General features: G+C 53.5%; 1 protein-coding gene across 1 annotated transcript in view; it reads left to right on the top strand.

The window, feature by feature from the left end:
* Positions 1 to 21,057, top strand: part of comp (cartilage oligomeric matrix protein) — a 143,278-nt gene that overhangs the window by 33,105 nt on the left and 89,116 nt on the right. Inside the window, exon 2 of the mRNA XM_068015956.1 lies at positions 15,432 to 15,511. Within this exon, the coding sequence (XP_067872057.1) occupies positions 15,432 to 15,511 (80 nt within the window). The remainder of the gene's footprint in view (positions 1 to 15,431; positions 15,512 to 21,057) is intronic.

Here is a 21,057-nt window from a genome sequence, read left to right as displayed (position 1 = left end):
AACATCAGTAGAGATACAGTCAGTAACACAGGGCGCTGGGGGGAGAGGGGTTACTGAGTGACAGTGTGAGGGAGCTGGATTAACATCAGTAGTGATACAGTCAGTAACACAGGGTGCTGGGGGGAGAGGGGTTACTGAGTGACAGTGTGAGGGAGCTGGATCAACATCAGGAGAGACAGTCAGTAACACAGGGTGCTGAGGGAGAGGGGTTACTGAGTGACTGTGTGAGGGAGCTGGATCAACATCAGGAGAGATACAGTCAGTAACACAGGGTGCTGGGGGGAGAGGGGTTACTGAGTGACAGTGTGAGGGAGCTGGATTAACATCAGTAGAGATACAGTCAGTAACACAGGGCGCTGGGGGGAGAGGGTTTACTGAGTGACTGTGTGAGGGAGCTGGATCAACATCAGGAGAGATACAGTCAGTAACACAGGGTGCTGGGGGGAGAGGGGTTACTGAGTGACAGTGTGAGGGAGCTGGATTAACATCAGTAGAGATACAGTCAGTAACACAGGGTGCTGGGGGGAGAGGGGTTACTGAGTGACCGTTTGAGGGTGCTGGATTAACATCAGTAGAGATACAGTCAGTAACACAGGGCGCTGTGGGGAGAGGGGTTACTGAGTGACAGTGTGAGGCAACTGGATTAACATCAGTAGAGATACAGTCAGTAACACAGGGCGCTGGGGGGAGAGGGGTTACTGAGTGACAGTGTGAGGGAGCTGGATTAACATCAGTAGAGATACAGTCAGTAACACAGGGTGCTGGGGGGAGAGAGGTTACTGAGTGACAGTGTGAGGGAGCTGGATCAACATCAGGAGAGATACAGTCAGTAACACAGGGTGCTGGGGGGAGAGGGGTTACTGAGACCAGTGTGAAGGAGCTGGATTAACATCAGTAGAGATACAGTCAGTAACACAGGGCGCTGGGGGGAGAGGGTTTACTGAGTGACTGTGTGAGGGAGCAGGATCAACATCAGGAGAGATACAGTCAGTAACACAGGGTGCTGGGGGGAGAGGGGTTACTGAGTGACAGTGCGAGGCAACTGGATTAACATCAGTAGAGATACAGTCAGTAACACAGGGCGCTGGGGGGAGAGGGGTTACTGAGTGACAGTGTGAGGGAGCTGGATTAACATCAGTATTGATACAGTCAGTAACACAGGGTGCTGGGGGGAGAGGGGTTACTGAGTGACAGTGTGAGGGAGCTGGATCAACATCAGTAGAGATACAGACAGTAACACAGGGCGCTGGGGGGAGAGGGGTTACTGAGTGACAGTGTGAGGGAGCTGGATCAACATCAGGAGAGACAGCCAGTAACACAGGGTGCTGAGGGAGAGGGGTTACTGAGTGACAGTGTGAGGGAGCTGGATTAACATCAGTAGAGATACAGTCAGTAACACAGGGTGCTGGGGAGAGAGGGATTACTGAGTGACAGTGTGAGGGATCTGGATTAACATCAGTAGAGATACAGTCAGTAACACAGGGCGCTGTGGGGAGAGGGGTTACTGAGTGACAGTGTGAGGGTGCTGGATTAACATCAGTAGAGATACAGTCAGTAACAGGGCGCTGCGGGGGAGAGGGGTTACTGAGTGACAGTGTGAGGGAGCTGGGTTAACATCAGTAGAGATACAGTCAGTAACACAGGGTGCTGGGAGGAGAGGGGTTACTGAGTGACAGTGTGAGGGAGCTGGATTAACATCAGTAGAGATACAGTCAGTAACACAGGGCGCTGTGGGGAGAGGGGTTACTGAGTGACAGTGTGAGGGAGCTGGATTAACATCAGTAGAGATACAGTCAGGAACACAGGGTGCTGGGAGGAGAGGGGTTACTGAGTGACAGTGTGAGGGAGATGGATTAACATCAGTAGAGATACAGTCAGTAACACAGGGTGCTGGGGGGAGAGGGGTTACTGAGTGACAGTATGAGGGAGCTGGATTAACATCAGTAGAGATACAGTCAGTAACACAGGGCGCTGGGGGGAGAGGGTTTACTGAGTGACTGTGTGAGGGAGCTGGATCAACATCAGGAGAGATACAGTCAGTAACACAGGGTGCTGGGGGGAGAGGGGTTACTGAGTGACAGTGCGAGGCAACTGGATTAACATCAGTAGAGATACAGTCAGTAACACAGGGCGCTGTGGGGAGAGGGGTTACTGAGTGACAGTGTGAGGGTGCTGGATTAACATCAGTAGAGATACAGTCAGTAACAGGGCGCTGCGGGGAGAGGGGTTACTGAGTGACAGTGTGAGGGAGCTGGATTAACATCAGTAGTGATACAGTCAGTAACACAGGGCGCTGTGGGGAGAGGGGTTACTGAGTGACAGTGTGATGGAGCTGGGTTAACATCAGTAGAGATACAGTCAGTAACACAGGGTGCTGGGAGGAGAGGGGTTACTGAGTGACAGTGTGAGGGAGCTGGATTAACATCAGTAGTGATACAGTCAGTAACACAGGGCGCTGTGGGGAGAGGTGTTACTGAGTGACAGTGTGAGGGAGCTTTATTAACATCAGTAGTGATACAGTCAGTAACACAGGGCGCTGTGGGGAGAGGGGATACTGAGTGACAGTGTGAGGGAGCTGGATTAACATCAGTAGAGATACAGTCAGTAACACAGGGTGCTGGGAGGAGAGGGGTTACTGAGTGACAGTGTGAGGGAGCTGGATTAACATCAGTAGTGATACAGTCAGTAACACAGGGCGCTGTGGGGAGAGGGGTTACTGAGTGACAGTGTGAGGGAGATGGATTAACATCAGTAGAGATACAGTCAGTAACACAGGGCGCTGTGGGGAGAGGGGTTACTGAGTGACAGTGTGAGGGAGCTGGATTAACATCAGTAGAGATACAGTCAGTAACACAGGGCGCTGTGGGGAGAGGGGTTACTGAGTGACAGTGTGAGGGAGATGGATTAACATCAGTAGAGATACAGTCAGTAACACAGGGCGCTGTGGGGAGAGGGGTTACTGAGTGACAGTGTGAGGCAACTGGATTAACATCAGTAGAGATACAGTCAGTAACACAGGGTGCTGGGGGGAGAGGGGTTACTGAGTGACAGTGTGAGGGAGCTGGATTAACATCAGTAGAGATACAGTCAGTAACACAGGGTGCTGGGGGGAGAGGGGTTACTGAGTGACAGTGTGAGGGAGCTGGATCAACATCAGGAGAGATACAGTCAGTAACACAGGGTGCTGGGGGGGGTGAGGGGTTACTGAGTGACAGTGTGAGGGAGCTGGATTAACATCAGTAGAGATACAGTCAGTAACACAGGGTGCTGGGGGGAGAGGGGTTACTGAGTGACAGTGTGAGGGAGCTGGATCAACATCAGGAGAGATACAGTCAGTAACACAGTGTGCTGGGGGGAGAGGGGTTACTGAGTGACAGTGTGAGGGAGCTGGATTAACATCAGTAGAGATACAGTCAGTAACACAGGGCGCTGGGGGGAGAGGGTTTACTGAGTGACTGTGTGAGGGAGCTGGATCAACATCAGGAGAGATACAGTCAGTAACACAGGGTGCTGGGGGGAGAGGGGTTACTGAGTGACAGTGCGAGGCAACTGGATTAACATCAGTAGAGATACAGTCAGTAACACAGGGCGCTGGGGGGAGAGGGGTTACTGAGTGACAGTGTGAGGGAGCTGGATTAACATCAGTAGTGATACAGTCAGTAACACAGGGTGCTGGGGGGAGAGGGGTTACTGAGTGACAGTGTGAGGGAGCTGGATCAACATCAGGAGAGATACAGTCAGTAACACAGGGTGCTGGGGGGGGTGAGGGGTTACTGAGTGACAGTGTGAGGGAGCTGGATTAACATCAGTAGAGATACAGTCAGTAACACAGGGTGCTGGGGGGAGAGGGGTTACTGAGTGACAGTGTGAGGCAACTGGATTAACATCAGTAGAGATACAGTCAGTAACACAGGGCGCTGGGGGGAGAGGGGTTACTGAGTGACAGTGTGAGGGAGCTGGATTAACATCAGTAGAGATACAGTCAGTAACACAGGGTGCTGGGGGGAGAGAGGTTACTGAGTGACAGTGTGAGGGAGCTGGATCAACATCAGGAGAGATACAGTCAGTAACACAGGGTGCTGGGGGGAGAGGGGTTACTGAGACCAGTGTGAAGGAGCTGGATTAACATCAGTAGAGATACAGTCAGTAACACAGGGCGCTGGGGGGAGAGGGTTTACTGAGTGACTGTGTGAGGGAGCAGGATCAACATCAGGAGAGATACAGTCAGTAACACAGGGTGCTGGGGGGAGAGGGGTTACTGAGTGACAGTGCGAGGCAACTGGATTAACATCAGTAGAGATACAGTCAGTAACACAGGGCGCTGGGGGGAGAGGGGTTACTGAGTGACAGTGTGAGGGAGCTGGATTAACATCAGTATTGATACAGTCAGTAACACAGGGTGCTGGGGGGAGAGGGGTTACTGAGTGACAGTGTGAGGGAGCTGGATCAACATCAGTAGAGATACAGACAGTAACACAGGGCGCTGGGGGGAGAGGGGTTACTGAGTGACAGTGTGAGGGAGCTGGATCAACATCAGGAGAGACAGCCAGTAACACAGGGTGCTGAGGGAGAGGGGTTACTGAGTGACAGTGTGAGGGAGCTGGATTAACATCAGTAGAGATACAGTCAGTAACACAGGGTGCTGGGGAGAGAGGGATTACTGAGTGACAGTGTGAGGGATCTGGATTAACATCAGTAGAGATACAGTCAGTAACACAGGGCGCTGTGGGGAGAGGGGTTACTGAGTGACAGTGTGAGGGTGCTGGATTAACATCAGTAGAGATACAGTCAGTAACAGGGCGCTGCGGGGGAGAGGGGTTACTGAGTGACAGTGTGAGGGAGCTGGGTTAACATCAGTAGAGATACAGTCAGTAACACAGGGTGCTGGGAGGAGAGGGGTTACTGAGTGACAGTGTGAGGGAGCTGGATTAACATCAGTAGAGATACAGTCAGTAACACAGGGCGCTGTGGGGAGAGGGGTTACTGAGTGACAGTGTGAGGGAGCTGGATTAACATCAGTAGAGATACAGTCAGGAACACAGGGTGCTGGGAGGAGAGGGGTTACTGAGTGACAGTGTGAGGGAGATGGATTAACATCAGTAGAGATACAGTCAGTAACACAGGGTGCTGGGGGGAGAGGGGTTACTGAGTGACAGTATGAGGGAGCTGGATTAACATCAGTAGAGATACAGTCAGTAACACAGGGCGCTGGGGGGAGAGGGTTTACTGAGTGACTGTGTGAGGGAGCTGGATCAACATCAGGAGAGATACAGTCAGTAACACAGGGTGCTGGGGGGAGAGGGGTTACTGAGTGACAGTGCGAGGCAACTGGATTAACATCAGTAGAGATACAGTCAGTAACACAGGGCGCTGTGGGGAGAGGGGTTACTGAGTGACAGTGTGAGGGTGCTGGATTAACATCAGTAGAGATACAGTCAGTAACAGGGCGCTGCGGGGAGAGGGGTTACTGAGTGACAGTGTGAGGGAGCTGGATTAACATCAGTAGTGATACAGTCAGTAACACAGGGCGCTGTGGGGAGAGGGGTTACTGAGTGACAGTGTGATGGAGCTGGGTTAACATCAGTAGAGATACAGTCAGTAACACAGGGTGCTGGGAGGAGAGGGGTTACTGAGTGACAGTGTGAGGGAGCTGGATTAACATCAGTAGTGATACAGTCAGTAACACAGGGCGCTGTGGGGAGAGGTGTTACTGAGTGACAGTGTGAGGGAGCTTTATTAACATCAGTAGTGATACAGTCAGTAACACAGGGCGCTGTGGGGAGAGGGGATACTGAGTGACAGTGTGAGGGAGCTGGATTAACATCAGTAGAGATACAGTCAGTAACACAGGGTGCTGGGAGGAGAGGGGTTACTGAGTGACAGTGTGAGGGAGCTGGATTAACATCAGTAGTGATACAGTCAGTAACACAGGGCGCTGTGGGGAGAGGGGTTACTGAGTGACAGTGTGAGGGAGATGGATTAACATCAGTAGAGATACAGTCAGTAACACAGGGCGCTGTGGGGAGAGGGGTTACTGAGTGACAGTGTGAGGGAGCTGGATTAACATCAGTAGAGATACAGTCAGTAACACAGGGCGCTGTGGGGAGAGGGGTTACTGAGTGACAGTGTGAGGGAGATGGATTAACATCAGTAGAGATACAGTCAGTAACACAGGGCGCTGTGGGGAGAGGGGTTACTGAGTGACAGTGTGAGGCAACTGGATTAACATCAGTAGAGATACAGTCAGTAACACAGGGTGCTGGGGGGAGAGGGGTTACTGAGTGACAGTGTGAGGGAGCTGGATTAACATCAGTAGAGATACAGTCAGTAACACAGGGTGCTGGGGGGAGAGGGGTTACTGAGTGACAGTGTGAGGGAGCTGGATCAACATCAGGAGAGATACAGTCAGTAACACAGGGTGCTGGGGGGGGTGAGGGGTTACTGAGTGACAGTGTGAGGGAGCTGGATTAACATCAGTAGAGATACAGTCAGTAACACAGGGTGCTGGGGGGAGAGGGGTTACTGAGTGACAGTGTGAGGGAGCTGGATCAACATCAGGAGAGATACAGTCAGTAACACAGTGTGCTGGGGGGAGAGGGGTTACTGAGTGACAGTGTGAGGGAGCTGGATTAACATCAGTAGAGATACAGTCAGTAACACAGGGCGCTGGGGGGAGAGGGTTTACTGAGTGACTGTGTGAGGGAGCTGGATCAACATCAGGAGAGATACAGTCAGTAACACAGGGTGCTGGGGGGAGAGGGGTTACTGAGTGACAGTGCGAGGCAACTGGATTAACATCAGTAGAGATACAGTCAGTAACACAGGGCGCTGGGGGGAGAGGGGTTACTGAGTGACAGTGTGAGGGAGCTGGATTAACATCAGTAGTGATACAGTCAGTAACACAGGGTGCTGGGGGGAGAGGGGTTACTGAGTGACAGTGTGAGGGAGCTGGATCAACATCAGGAGAGAGTCAGTAACACAGGGTGCTGAGGGAGAGGGGTTACTGAGTGACAGTGTGAGGGAGCTGGATTAACATCAGTAGAGATACAGTCAGTAACACAGGGTGCTGGGGAGAGAGAGGTTACTGAGTGACAGTGTGAGGGAGCTGGATTAACATCAGTAGAGATACAGTCAGTAACACAGGGCGCTGTGGGGAGAGGGGTTACTGAGTGACAGTGTGAGGGTGCTGGATTAACATCAGTAGAGATACAGTCAGTAACAGGGCACTGCGGGGAGAGGGGTTACTGAGTGACAGTGTGAGGGAGCTGGGTTAACATCAGTAGAGATACAGTCAGTAACACAGGGTGCTGGGGGGAGACGGGTTACTAAGTGACAGTGTGAGGGAGCTGGATTAACATCAGTAGTGATACAGTCAGTAACACAGGGCGCTGGGGGGAGAGGGGTTACTGAGTGACAGTGTGAGGGAGATGGATTAACATCAGTAGAGATACAGTCAGTAACACAGGGCGCTGGGGGGAGAGGGGTTACTGAGTGACAGGATGGGAGAGCTGAATTAACATCAGTAGAGATACAGTCAGTAACACAGGGTGCTGGGGGGGGTGAGGGGTTACTGAGTGACAGTGTAAGGGAGCTGGATTAACATCAGTAGAGATACAGTCAGTAACACAGGGTGCTGGGGGGAGAGGGGTTACTGAGTGACAGTGTGAGGGAGCTGGATTAACATCAGGAGAGATACAGTCAGTAACACAGGGTGCTGGGGGGAGAGGGGTTACTGAGTGACAGTGCGAGGCAACTGGATTAACATCAGTAGAGATACAGTCAGTAACACAGGGCGCTGGGGGGAGAGGGGTTACTGAGTGACAGTGTGAGGGAGCTGGATTAACATCAGTAGAGATACAGTCAGTAACACAGGGTGCTGGGGGGAGAGGGGTTACTGAGTGACAGTGTGAGGGAGCTGGATCAACATCAGGAGAGACAGTCAGTAACACAGGGTGCTGAGGGAGAGGGGTTACTGAGTGACAGTGTGAGGGAGCTGGATTAACATCAGTAGAGATACAGTCAGTAACACAGGGTGCTGGGGAGAGAGGGGTTACTGAGTGACAGTGTGAGGGAGCTGGATTAACATCAGTAGAGATACAGTCAGTAACACAGGGCGCTGTGGGGAGAGGGGTTACTGAGTGACAGTGTGAGGGTGCTGGATTAACATCAGTAGAGATACAGTCAGTAACAGGGCGCTGCGGGGAGAGGGGTTACTGAGTGACAGTGTGAGGGAGCTGGATTAACATCAGTAGTGATACAGTCAGTAACACAGGGCGCTGTGGGGAGAGGGGTTACTGAGTGACAGTGTGAGGGAGCTGGGTTAACATCAGTAGAGATACAGTCAGTAACACAGGGTGCTGGGAGCTGAGGGGTTACTGAGTGACCGTGTGAGGGAGCTGGAGTAACATCAGTAGTGATACAGTCAGTAACACAGGGCGCTGTGGGGAGAGGGGTTACTGAGTGACAGTGTGAGGGAGCTGGGTTAACATCAGTAGAGATACAGTCAGTAACACAGGGTGCTGGGAGGAGAGGGGTTACTGAGTGACAGTGTGAGGGAGCTGGATTAACATCAGTAGTGATACAGTCAGTAACACAGGGTGCTGGGAGGAGAGGGGTTACTGAGTGACAGTGTGAGGGAGCTGGATTAACATCAGTAGAGATACAGTCAGGAACACAGGGTGCTGGGAGGAGAGGGGTTACTGAGTGACAGTGTGAGGGAGATGGATTAACATCAGTAGAGATACAGTCAGTAACACAGGGTGCTGGGGGGAGAGGGGTTACTGAGTGACAGTATGAGGGAGCTGGATTAACATCAGTAGAGATACAGTCAGTAACACAGGGCGCTGGGGGGAGAGGGTTTACTGAGTGACTGTGTGAGGGAGCTGGATCAACATCAGGAGAGATACAGTCAGTAACACAGGGTGCTGGGGGGAGAGGGGTTACTGAGTGACAGTGCGAGGCAACTGGATTAACATCAGTAGAGATACAGTCAGTAACACAGGGCGCTGGGGGGAGAGGGGTTACTGAGTGACAGTGTGAGGGAGCTGGATTAACATCAGTAGAGATACAGTCAGTAACACAGGGTGCTGGGGGGAGAGGGGTTACTGAGTGACAGTGTGAGGGAGCTGGATCAACATCAGGAGAGACAGTAAGTAACACAGGGTGCTGAGGGAGAGGGGTTACTGAGTGACAGTGTGAGGGAGCTGGATTAACATCAGTAGAGATACAGTCAGTAACACAGGGTGCTGGGGAGAGAGGGGTTACTGAGTGACAGTGTGAAGGAGCTGGATTAACATCAGTAGAGATACAGTCAGTAACACAGGGCGCTGTGGGGAGATGGGTTACTGAGTGACAGTGTGAGGGAGATGGATTAACATCAGTAGAGATACAGTCAGTAACACAGGGCGCTGGGGGGAGAGGGGTTACTGAGTGACAGGATGGGAGAGCTGGATTAACATCAGTAGAGATACAGTCAGTAACACAGGGTGCTGGGAGGAGAGGGGTTACTGAGTGACAGTGTGAGGGAGATGGATTAACATCAGTAGAGATACAGTCAGTAACACAGGGCGCTGGGGGGAGAGGGGTTACTGAGTGACAGTGTGAGGGAGCTGGATTAACATCAGTAGAGATACAGTCAGTAACACAGGGTGCTGGGGGGAGAGGGGTTACTGAGTGACAGTGTGAGGGAGCTGGATCAACATCAGTAGAGATACAGTCAGTAACACAGGGTGCTGGGGGGAGAGGGGTTACTGAGTGACAGTGTGAGGGAGCTGGATTAACATCAGTAGAGATACAGTCAGTAACACAGGGCGCTGGGGGGAGAGGGGTTACTGAGTGACAGTGTGAGGGAGATGGATTAACATCAGTAGAGATACAGTCAGTAACACAGGGCGCTGGGGGGAGAGGGGTTACTGAGTGACAGGATGGGAGAGCTGAATTAACATCAGTAGAGATACAGTCAGTAACACAGGGTGCTGGGGGGGGTGAGGGGTTACTGAGTGACAGTGTAAGGGAGCTGGATTAACATCAGTAGAGATACAGTCAGTAACACAGGGTGCTGGGGGGAGAGGGGTTACTGAGTGACAGTGTGAGGGAGCTGGATTAACATCAGGAGAGATACAGTCAGTAACACAGGGTGCTGGGGGGAGAGGGGTTACTGAGTGACAGTGCGAGGCAACTGGATTAACATCAGTAGAGATACAGTCAGTAACACAGGGCGCTGGGGGGAGAGGGGTTACTGAGTGACAGTGTGAGGGAGCTGGATTAACATCAGTAGAGATACAGTCAGTAACACAGGGTGCTGGGGGGAGAGGGGTTACTGAGTGACAGTGTGAGGGAGCTGGATCAACATCAGGAGAGACAGTCAGTAACACAGGGTGCTGAGGGAGAGGGGTTACTGAGTGACAGTGTGAGGGAGCTGGATTAACATCAGTAGAGATACAGTCAGTAACACAGGGTGCTGGGGAGAGAGGGGTTACTGAGTGACAGTGTGAAGGAGCTGGATTAACATCAGTAGAGATACAGTCAGTAACACAGGGCGCTGTGGGGAGATGGGTTACTGAGTGACAGTGTGAGGGAGATGGATTAACATCAGTAGAGATACAGTCAGTAACACAGGGCGCTGGGGGGAGAGGGGTTACTGAGTGACAGGATGGGAGAGCTGGATTAACATCAGTAGAGATACAGTCAGTAACACAGGGTGCTGGGAGGAGAGGGGTTACTGAGTGACAGTGTGAGGGAGATGGATTAACATCAGTAGAGATACAGTCAGTAACACAGGGCGCTGGGGGGAGAGGGGTTACTGAGTGACAGTGCGAGGCAACTGGATTAACATCAGTAGAGATACAGTCAGTAACACAGGGCGCTGGGGGGAGAGGGGTTACTGAGTGACAGTGTGAGGGAGCTGGATTAACATCAGTAGAGATACAGTCAGTAACACAGGGTGCTGGGGGGAGAGGGGTTACTGAGTGACAGTGTGAGGGAGCTGGATCAACATCAGGAGAGACAGTCAGTAACACAGGGTGCTGAGGGAGAGGGGTTACTGAGTGACAGTGTGAGGGAGCTGGATTAACATCAGTAGAGATACAGTCAGTAACACAGGGTGCTGGGGAGAGAGGGGTTACTGAGTGACAGTGTGAAGGAGCTGGATTAACATCAGTAGAGATACAGTCAGTAACACAGGGCGCTGTGGGGAGATGGGTTACTGAGTGACAGTGTGAGGGAGATGGATTAACATCAGTAGAGATACAGTCAGTAACACAGGGCGCTGGGGGGAGAGGGGTTACTGAGTGACAGGATGGGAGAGCTGGATTAACATCAGTAGAGATACAGTCAGTAACACAGGGTGCTGGGAGGAGAGGGGTTACTGAGTGACAGTGTGAGGGAGATGGATTAACATCAGTAGAGATACAGTCAGTAACACAGGGCGCTGGGGGGAGAGGGGTTACTGAGTGACAGTGTGAGGGAGCTGGATTAACATCAGTAGTGATACAGTCAGTAACACAGGGCGCTGTGGGGAGATGGGTTACTGAGTGACAGTGTGAGGGAGATGGATTAACATCAGTAGAGATACAGTCAGTAACACAGGGCGCTGGGGGGAGAGGGGTTACTGAGTGACAGGATGGGAGAGCTGGATTAACATCAGTAGAGATACAGTCAGTAACACAGGGTGCTGGGAGGAGAGGGGTTACTGAGTGACAGTGTGAGGGAGATGGATTAACATCAGTAGAGATACAGTCAGTAACACAGGGCGCTGGGGGGAGAGGGGTTACTGAGTGACAGTGTGAGGGAGCTGGATTAACATCAGTAGAGATACAGTCAGTAACACAGGGTGCTGGGGGGAGAGGGGTTACTGAGTGACAGTGTGAGGGAGCTGGATCAACATCAGTAGAGATACAGTCAGTAACACAGGGTGCTGGGGGGAGAGGGGTTACTAAGTGACAGTGTGAGGGAGCTGGATTAACATCAGTAGTGATACAGTCAGTAACACAGGGCGCTGGGGGGAGAGGGGTTACTGAGTGACAGTGTGAGGGAGATGGATTAACATCAGTAGAGATACAGTCAGTAACACAGGGCGCTGGGGGGAGAGGGGTTACTGAGTGACAGGATGGGAGAGCTGAATTAACATCAGTAGAGATACAGTCAGTAACACAGGGTGCTGGGGGGGGTGAGGGGTTACTGAGTGACAGTGTAAGGGAGCTGGATTAACATCAGTAGAGATACAGTCAGTAACACAGGGTGCTGGGGGGAGAGGGGTTACTGAGTGACAGTGTGAGGGAGCTGGATTAACATCAGGAGAGATACAGTCAGTAACACAGGGTGCTGGGGGGAGAGGGGTTACTGAGTGACAGTGCGAGGCAACTGGATTAACATCAGTAGAGATACAGTCAGTAACACAGGGCGCTGGGGGGAGAGGGGTTACTGAGTGACAGTGTGAGGGAGCTGGATTAACATCAGTAGAGATACAGTCAGTAACACAGGGTGCTGGGGGGAGAGGGGTTACTGAGTGACAGTGTGAGGGAGCTGGATCAACATCAGGAGAGACAGTCAGTAACACAGGGTGCTGAGGGAGAGGGGTTACTGAGTGACAGTGTGAGGGAGCTGGATTAACATCAGTAGAGATACAGTCAGTAACACAGGGTGCTGGGGAGAGAGGGGTTACTGAGTGACAGTGTGAAGGAGCTGGATTAACATCAGTAGAGATACAGTCAGTAACACAGGGCGCTGTGGGGAGATGGGTTACTGAGTGACAGTGTGAGGGAGATGGATTAACATCAGTAGAGATACAGTCAGTAACACAGGGCGCTGGGGGGAGAGGGGTTACTGAGTGACAGGATGGGAGAGCTGGATTAACATCAGTAGAGATACAGTCAGTAACACAGGGTGCTGGGAGGAGAGGGGTTACTGAGTGACAGTGTGAGGGAGATGGATTAACATCAGTAGAGATACAGTCAGTAACACAGGGCGCTGGGGGGAGAGGGGTTACTGAGTGACAGTGCGAGGCAACTGGATTAACATCAGTAGAGATACAGTCAGTAACACAGGGCGCTGGGGGGAGAGGGGTTACTGAGTGACAGTGTGAGGGAGCTGGATTAACATCAGTAGAGATACAGTCAGTAACACAGGGTGCTGGGGGGAGAGGGGTTACTGAGTGACAGTGTGAGGGAGCTGGATCAACATCAGGAGAGACAGTCAGTAACACAGGGTGCTGAGGGAGAGGGGTTACTGAGTGACAGTGTGAGGGAGCTGGATTAACATCAGTAGAGATACAGTCAGTAACACAGGGTGCTGGGGAGAGAGGGGTTACTGAGTGACAGTGTGAAGGAGCTGGATTAACATCAGTAGAGATACAGTCAGTAACACAGGGCGCTGTGGGGAGATGGGTTACTGAGTGACAGTGTGAGGGAGATGGATTAACATCAGTAGAGATACAGTCAGTAACACAGGGCGCTGGGGGGAGAGGGGTTACTGAGTGACAGGATGGGAGAGCTGGATTAACATCAGTAGAGATACAGTCAGTAACACAGGGTGCTGGGAGGAGAGGGGTTACTGAGTGACAGTGTGAGGGAGATGGATTAACATCAGTAGAGATACAGTCAGTAACACAGGGCGCTGGGGGGAGAGGGGTTACTGAGTGACAGTGTGAGGGAGCTGGATTAACATCAGTAGTGATACAGTCAGTAACACAGGGCGCTGTGGGGAGATGGGTTACTGAGTGACAGTGTGAGGGAGATGGATTAACATCAGTAGAGATACAGTCAGTAACACAGGGCGCTGGGGGGAGAGGGGTTACTGAGTGACAGGATGGGAGAGCTGGATTAACATCAGTAGAGATACAGTCAGTAACACAGGGTGCTGGGAGGAGAGGGGTTACTGAGTGACAGTGTGAGGGAGATGGATTAACATCAGTAGAGATACAGTCAGTAACACAGGGCGCTGGGGGGAGAGGGGTTACTGAGTGACAGTGTGAGGGAGCTGGATTAACATCAGTAGAGATACAGTCAGTAACACAGGGTGCTGGGGGGAGAGGGGTTACTGAGTGACAGTGTGAGGGAGCTGGATCAACATCAGTAGAGATACAGTCAGTAACACAGGGTGCTGGGGGGAGAGGGGTTACTAAGTGACAGTGTGAGGGAGCTGGATTAACATCAGTAGTGATACAGTCAGTAACACAGGGCGCTGGGGGGAGAGGGGTTACTGAGTGACAGTGTGAGGGAGATGGATTAACATCAGTAGAGATACAGTCAGTAACACAGGGCGCTGGGGGGAGAGGGGTTACTGAGTGACAGGATGGGAGAGCTGAATTAACATCAGTAGAGATACAGTCAGTAACACAGGGTGCTGGGGGGGGTGAGGGGTTACTGAGTGACAGTGTAAGGGAGCTGGATTAACATCAGTAGAGATACAGTCAGTAACACAGGGTGCTGGGGGGAGAGGGGTTACTGAGTGACAGTGTGAGGGAGCTGGATTAACATCAGGAGAGATACAGTCAGTAACACAGGGTGCTGGGGGGAGAGGGGTTACTGAGTGACAGTGCGAGGCAACTGGATTAACATCAGTAGAGATACAGTCAGTAACACAGGGCGCTGGGGGGAGAGGGGTTACTGAGTGACAGTGTGAGGGAGCTGGATTAACATCAGTAGAGATACAGTCAGTAACACAGGGTGCTGGGGGGAGAGGGGTTACTGAGTGACAGTGTGAGGGAGCTGGATCAACATCAGGAGAGACAGTCAGTAACACAGGGTGCTGAGGGAGAGGGGTTACTGAGTGACAGTGTGAGGGAGCTGGATTAACATCAGTAGAGATACAGTCAGTAACACAGGGTGCTGGGGAGAGAGGGGTTACTGAGTGACAGTGTGAAGGAGCTGGATTAACATCAGTAGAGATACAGTCAGTAACACAGGGCGCTGTGGGGAGATGGGTTACTGAGTGACAGTGTGAGGGAGATGGATTAACATCAGTAGAGATACAGTCAGTAACACAGGGCGCTGGGGGGAGAGGGGTTACTGAGTGACAGGATGGGAGAGCTGGATTAACATCAGTAGAGATACAGTCAGTAACACAGGGTGCTGGGAGGAGAGGGGTTACTGAGTGACAGTGTGAGGGAGATGGATTAACATCAGTAGAGATACAGTCAGTAACACAGGGCGCTGGGGGGAGAGGGGTTACTGAGTGACAGTGTGAGGGAGCTGGATTAACATCAGTAGTGATACAGTCAGTAACACAGGGCGCTGTGGGGAGATGGGTTACTGAGTGACAGTGTGAGGGAGATGGATTAACATCAGTAGAGATACAGTCAGTAACACAGGGCGCTGGGGGGAGAGGGGTTACTGAGTGACAGGATGGGAGAGCTGGATTAACATCAGGCAGCGTGTGATTGCGTGCCATTGTTTGGTGTGACTGATGCTGCTGTCTATATTATCTGAGTTTAGACATTAACCATCAGATGCTTTCTCGGATGATGGAAACAAACAAGGAACTGGCCGAAATCAAGCATCTCCTAAAACAGCAGGTAAGTGAGGCTCATACATGCCTCTGAGTCCCCAACTCCTTTTGCTCTTCTCTCCTGAAGGTACTAATGTACATTCCTACCTGTGACTGGCAATCTCTGGTAGCAAACAGGACAGTCACCCCACTGTAAGGGTGTGAGACAGCTCACTCAACCTAACTCTGAACTCAACCCTGTCGCTGTGCACCCAAACCTGACACCACCTACCTGACCCTGATCCTGACCCTGACCTCACCCACTTGACACAAACTCTCACCATACAATCTGACTACAGTCAGTCCAACCATGACCCTGCACAACCTATACTCACCCTGCCCTGGCCCTGCTCGGTCTGACCATGAAATCCACCACCTGACCCTGACCCCGCCGCCCAACCATAACTTCCCTCAACACCCACCTGGAACCCTAGAAACCTTTTTATTACTTACTGTCTGTCAGCTATTATTTTTGAATTGTGGAGACTGAGATCTGCAGTTTTTTTCAAACTGGTCCTGTCGCTGAGTATATTCCATGATATGATGTGATAGCAGGGAAGAGGTTAAAATTGCCTACACTTAGTTTTATGCTACACCCCTTGTGCATGAAAGAAAGATAAAGAGTAAAGCTCCCTCTACACTGTCCCCATCAAACACTCCCAGGACAGGTGCAGCACTGGGATTGGCTGGAGAGCACTTCCTGTCTGCAATTAGGTGAATCAGCTGCACCTGAGCAGGCTGTGGGAGCTGGAACTGGAGAGGAGAGGAGAGCAGAGCAGAGTGGAGAGAACAGAGTGAGCAGAGTGGAGAGAGCAGAGAGCAGAGCGGAGAGAGCTGAAACTTACAGCTTCAAATGTGGGACTTTTGCTATTTTTCAAGAACAGAGAAGACCTGCAAGTAATTTTGGAGAGGTGGGTGTTGGAGCACCAGGGAACTGTTTGTTGTTTGGACTGTTGGGGGAGGGAGAAGGCACCGGAAGATCCAGGGGCGGGGCTGACAAATTCTATCGGGAGCCCCTGTACTTGCTCTTGTGTTTATCTTCCATCCTGCACAAAAAGGGGACTCCCTCCCCACCCCGACTGTGTGGCTTGGGACGGCTGGAGCTGCCCGGCTGAAGACTATCTTTATACAACAGCAGAAAAGGGAGAGAACCGGGCGGCTCTAGCCGACCCGGGCGAAGAGCTCTCCCCTAACTGGAAGACTGGACTGTAGACTCTGATGTAAGGTGCTCCAACCACCGATCATACAGCAACATCCTCACAGACCTTCTCTCCCTTCCATCACTCGGCCACTTGTCCTCTCCTCTCCTTTTCACCCCTATCCTCCTCTACTCCCACCACCCAACCCCCTCCCCATCATATTGCTTAAGTTTAAAAAAAAAGGAAACTGTTGTTTTATTTGTTTCTTAGGGGTGGGTGTGACTCTGCGACCCCATAGCAAGCCCCTCTTCACCGGTGGCGGGCCTTCTTGCTCGTATGCTGCTGTGGCTGCTGCAGCTGCACCTGTTGCCCCGTCACCGTTTGCACCGATAACATTGAATCATGGGGTCAAGAGCTCCGTTCACCCCAATATGTCAGTAGAGGTATGTGTGAAAGCAATGGCTGAGGTTGTCAGCCCTTCAGCCATTGTTGCTGTCTCTAAAATGTACGGGAAGGCTGTGTTTTTCCTGAAGACCGAGCGGGCGGTGTCCCTGGCCCTGAGCAAGGGACTCACTGTGGGCGGGACCTTTCTGCCAGTGGACCCCCTGGAGGCCACTGCACAATGGGTCATTTTGTCAAATGTCCCATCCGTCATTCCTGGTGAGCTCCTCCTTCCCCACCTGCACCACCTGGGGGAGGTAAAGACAGGGCTCACCCCAGTCCCGTTCAGTCTTTGGGAGAACAGCCTCTGGCATGTGTACTCCTTCCGCCGCCAGTTTTTTATGCAGCTGGCACGGGAGGGGGGTCACAGAGGGCCAATTCAGTGTTGAGTTCCAGGGGGCGGCCTGTGTTTTCTGGACCGCGGACGGGGTGCGGTGCCACGCCTGTAAGGGGGTGGGGCATGTTCGGAAGAACTGCCCCAACCCCTGGGCCGCCAATTCCCACTCGGTGGCCCAGGGTGGCGCTGCTACACCTCCTCCCTCCTCCCCCAAAACCTGCAACATCTGCCACTCGGGTGGTTCCTGAGGCTGTGGTTTTCACAGCTGCCCAGTGGGGAGGTGGCGTCCCGTCTGGGTGGAAAGAGGGCACAGCGCAAAACAAAACACCTGATGGCGTGCCCCCGGACATGGACAAAAGTCCTGAGCCTGAGCTCAGTCCTACGACTGATCCAGGTGAGTTCACCTGCCCCACGGCTGAACTCGGGCACAAGGAACCTGGGCAGGAGGGCACGGAGGGTGAAGCAGAGCCCTCTGCTGAGATGGAGTTCTCTGAGCCTCTGCGCCCCCCTGAAATAAGAGGAGGAGACATCCCTCCTCTGAAGAAGGCCCTGAACCCCGGGGTCCATCTCCTGGCGTGGGTCCTCAGGCTCCCCCTGCCACCAGCACAATCAGGGCCTCGAGCCCTGGGCGGGAACCCTCCACCCCTCGGAACGGAGGTGGGGGAGATGCCCCTGTAATCTTGTCAGTTCTTGAAAGGGTGCCCGCCCGTGGTAGGGGAGCCTGTAGACCCCACGGGAGAAATCATTCCTTTGGCCGATGGGTCGGGTGTCCTGGGTGGGGGCGAGACCTGTGACGGTCCGCCCTCCCAACAGCCTGACGCTACCGCCCGGAATGTACCCGAAACAGAGGCAATTTGTGTAATTCCCTGTCTGCTGCGTCTGTGGGCATTGGCGGGGTGGGAGATGGCCTCCTCTCTCCGCCTCCGGTCTTGGATCTAGCTGGATTTCTGGAATCAGGAACTACCATCTCCCCTGGAACACTCATTGGCCTGGGGATGGAGGTGGAGGGGGGTCCTGAATCTCTGGCACCCATAGGCTCCAGTTTCACAGTAAAACCCAGAGAGGACTCCTCTGCCATCGATCCTGGGGGTGGGATCATGACGGAGGCGGGACCAGCTGGCGTGGCCGGCACATCCGCCCCACAGTGTGTGGTGGATGTGTCGGCCGCTGACGGTGACGACCCGGAGGAGGATGGGGATTCGGTATTGGGCACGGAGGATGACCTTGATTCCATCGCCAGTGAGGTGGTGGAGTCCCTCGTGCCTCCCACCGAGTCTCCTCTCATCCCAACGGCGGAACTCCGGGATTTCCTCGCGGCATGCAGGGGTGGCCGCAATAAAGCTGGCCCTCGGCCGTTGGTCGAATCTGGCGCTGATCATTCAGTCCGTCCGTGCCGCCCTCAAGAAAGTGGGGAAGGGCGCGGACGTGAAACTGGTTGAGAGGCGCCGGTTCGTCAATGGGTTGCTGGGAGACTGGAAGGCCAGGTGCACTTCCACTCCCTCCTCACAGTGAGATGTTGGTGACGGTTTTAAGTACCTTTGACATGAAGATAACCATAGCCAGCCTCAACATCGGCAGCAGGGGGTCTCACCGCAGATTTCACAATCTCTCAGTCATTAGGGAAGGGAGATACGCGGTGAGCGTTCTGCAGGAAACCCACACCGTTCCGGGAGACGAAGCCACCTGGCTCCTGGAGTGGCAGGGTGGGGTCTACATGAGTCACCTCACTCCTATTTCTAGTGGGGTGGCTATCTTGTTGGCCCCGACTTTTCAGCCGGAGATCTTTGGGGTCAAGGAGCTAGTGCCGGGCCGCTTGCTCCACCTCGCCGTTCGCCTGGGTAGCGTGCCGCTCCACTTTGTGAACGTGTACGCGCCCAGGCCTGGCGCGTTGCAAGCCCGCTTCTTTGAAGAAGTGTCCACTCTCTTGAACTCCATCGATAGCGGCGAGTGCATCATCCTCGGGGGGGATTTTAACTGTGCCCTCGAGGTGGTGTATCACTCCGGTCCCCAGTGCGGCCAAGCGTCGGTGGAGAAGTTGAGGGAACTGATCAGCTCCCTTAACTTGGTGAACGTCTGGCGGAATCTCCATACCGACTCCAGCGCCTTCACGTGGAGGTCTGGAGGAGGGGGGGTCACGAATCGATCGCCTCTACATTTCGCAGGCGTACGTCTCCCGCGTCTCGGCGGCCTCCATGCGGCTGGTGCCGTGCTCGGACCATCGCCTGGTGTGGGCAGAGTTCTCTCCACTCTGCACGCGGGCGGGGTCCGCGTACTGGCACTTTAACAACCGGCTGCTGGAGGACGAGCGATTCCGGGACTCATTCCGTCGATTCTGGGCCGACTGGAGAAGGAAGCAGGGGGGCTTCCCCTCCTTGAGGCTATGGTGGGATGTGGGCAAGACTCACATCCACATCTTCTGTCAGGAGTACGCGAAGGGGTCGACCTAGAGGCGGGAAGCCGAGATCGGGCGCCTAGAGACGGAGGTGCTCAACTTGGAGTCCCGCCTCGGTCATGCCATCGTGGACCCGGCCCTGTGGCAGGTGTACAAAGAGAAGAAGGGCGCGCTGAGGGACCTGCAGCTCATAGGGTCCCGAGGCACGTACGTGAGGTCGCAGATCCAGATCCTGGAAGATTTGGACCGCGCCTCACCCTTCTTCTACGCACTGGAAAAATGGCAGTGGGTCCGTAAGCAGCTCGTTGAGCTGCTGGCCGACGACGGATCCTCCATCACGGATCCAGAGGGAATGGGCCTCCTGGTCCGTACTTATTACAGTGCGATGTTCTCTCCGGATCCGTTCAGTGAGGATGCGCACAGTGTTTTGTGGGAGGACCTGTCGAAGGTCAGCCCGGAGGGCGCCGAAGGATTGGAGGCTCCGCTCATGTTGGTGGAGTTGACCGGCGCCCTCCACCAGTTCTCGAGGAGCAAATCTTCGGGGCTGGACGGGCTGACCGTGGAGTTCCTCAGGGCGTTCTGGGACGTCCTGGGGGACAGTTACGTGTGGGTCCTGGGGGAAAGCCTGGCGACCGGGGAGATGCCCCTCTCGTGGCGCAGGGCGGTCATCGTTCTGCTGCTGAAGAGGGGCGATCTCCGCTTGCTTAAAAACTGGCGTCCGGTCTCCCTCCTCAGCACAGATGAAAAGACCTTTGCCCGGGCTATGTCCACCCGCCTGGGCTCTGTGCTGGCCCACATGATCCACGCGGACCAGTCCTACACGGTCCCGGGCCGGTCCATCCAGGACAACATCCACCTGGTCCGGGACCTGATCCATCTTTCACAGAGGACTGGTCTGTCGGTCACCTTTCTCTCCCTCGATCAGGAGAAGGCGTTCGACAGGGTGGATCACGAATACCTTTTCGGGACTCTGCCGTATTTGGACTTGGGCCGCATTTTGTGGCCCGGGTCCGATTTTTGTATGCTGCCGCAGAGTGTCTAGTCAAAGTTAATGTGTCCTTGACGGCGCCCCTTCGCTTTGGGAGAGGAGTGCGTCAGGGATGCCCCATGTCCGGCCAATTGTATACCATCTGCGTGGAGCCCTTCCTGTGCCTGCTTCGCAGGAGGTTGACGGGATTGGCTCTGCGCGATCCGGCCATGCGGGTCGTCCTCTCGGCTTACGCCGACGACGTGCTCCTCGGGGTCACAGATCCCGTTGACTTGCG

The sequence above is a fragment of the Heterodontus francisci genome, chromosome 36 (assembly GCF_036365525.1).
Source record: "Heterodontus francisci isolate sHetFra1 chromosome 36, sHetFra1.hap1, whole genome shotgun sequence".
In the NCBI taxonomy this organism is placed as follows: Eukaryota; Metazoa; Chordata; class Chondrichthyes; order Heterodontiformes; family Heterodontidae; genus Heterodontus; species Heterodontus francisci.
The sequence above is the reverse complement of the archived record's forward strand: the minus strand, read 5'-3'. Positions and strand labels throughout refer to the sequence as shown.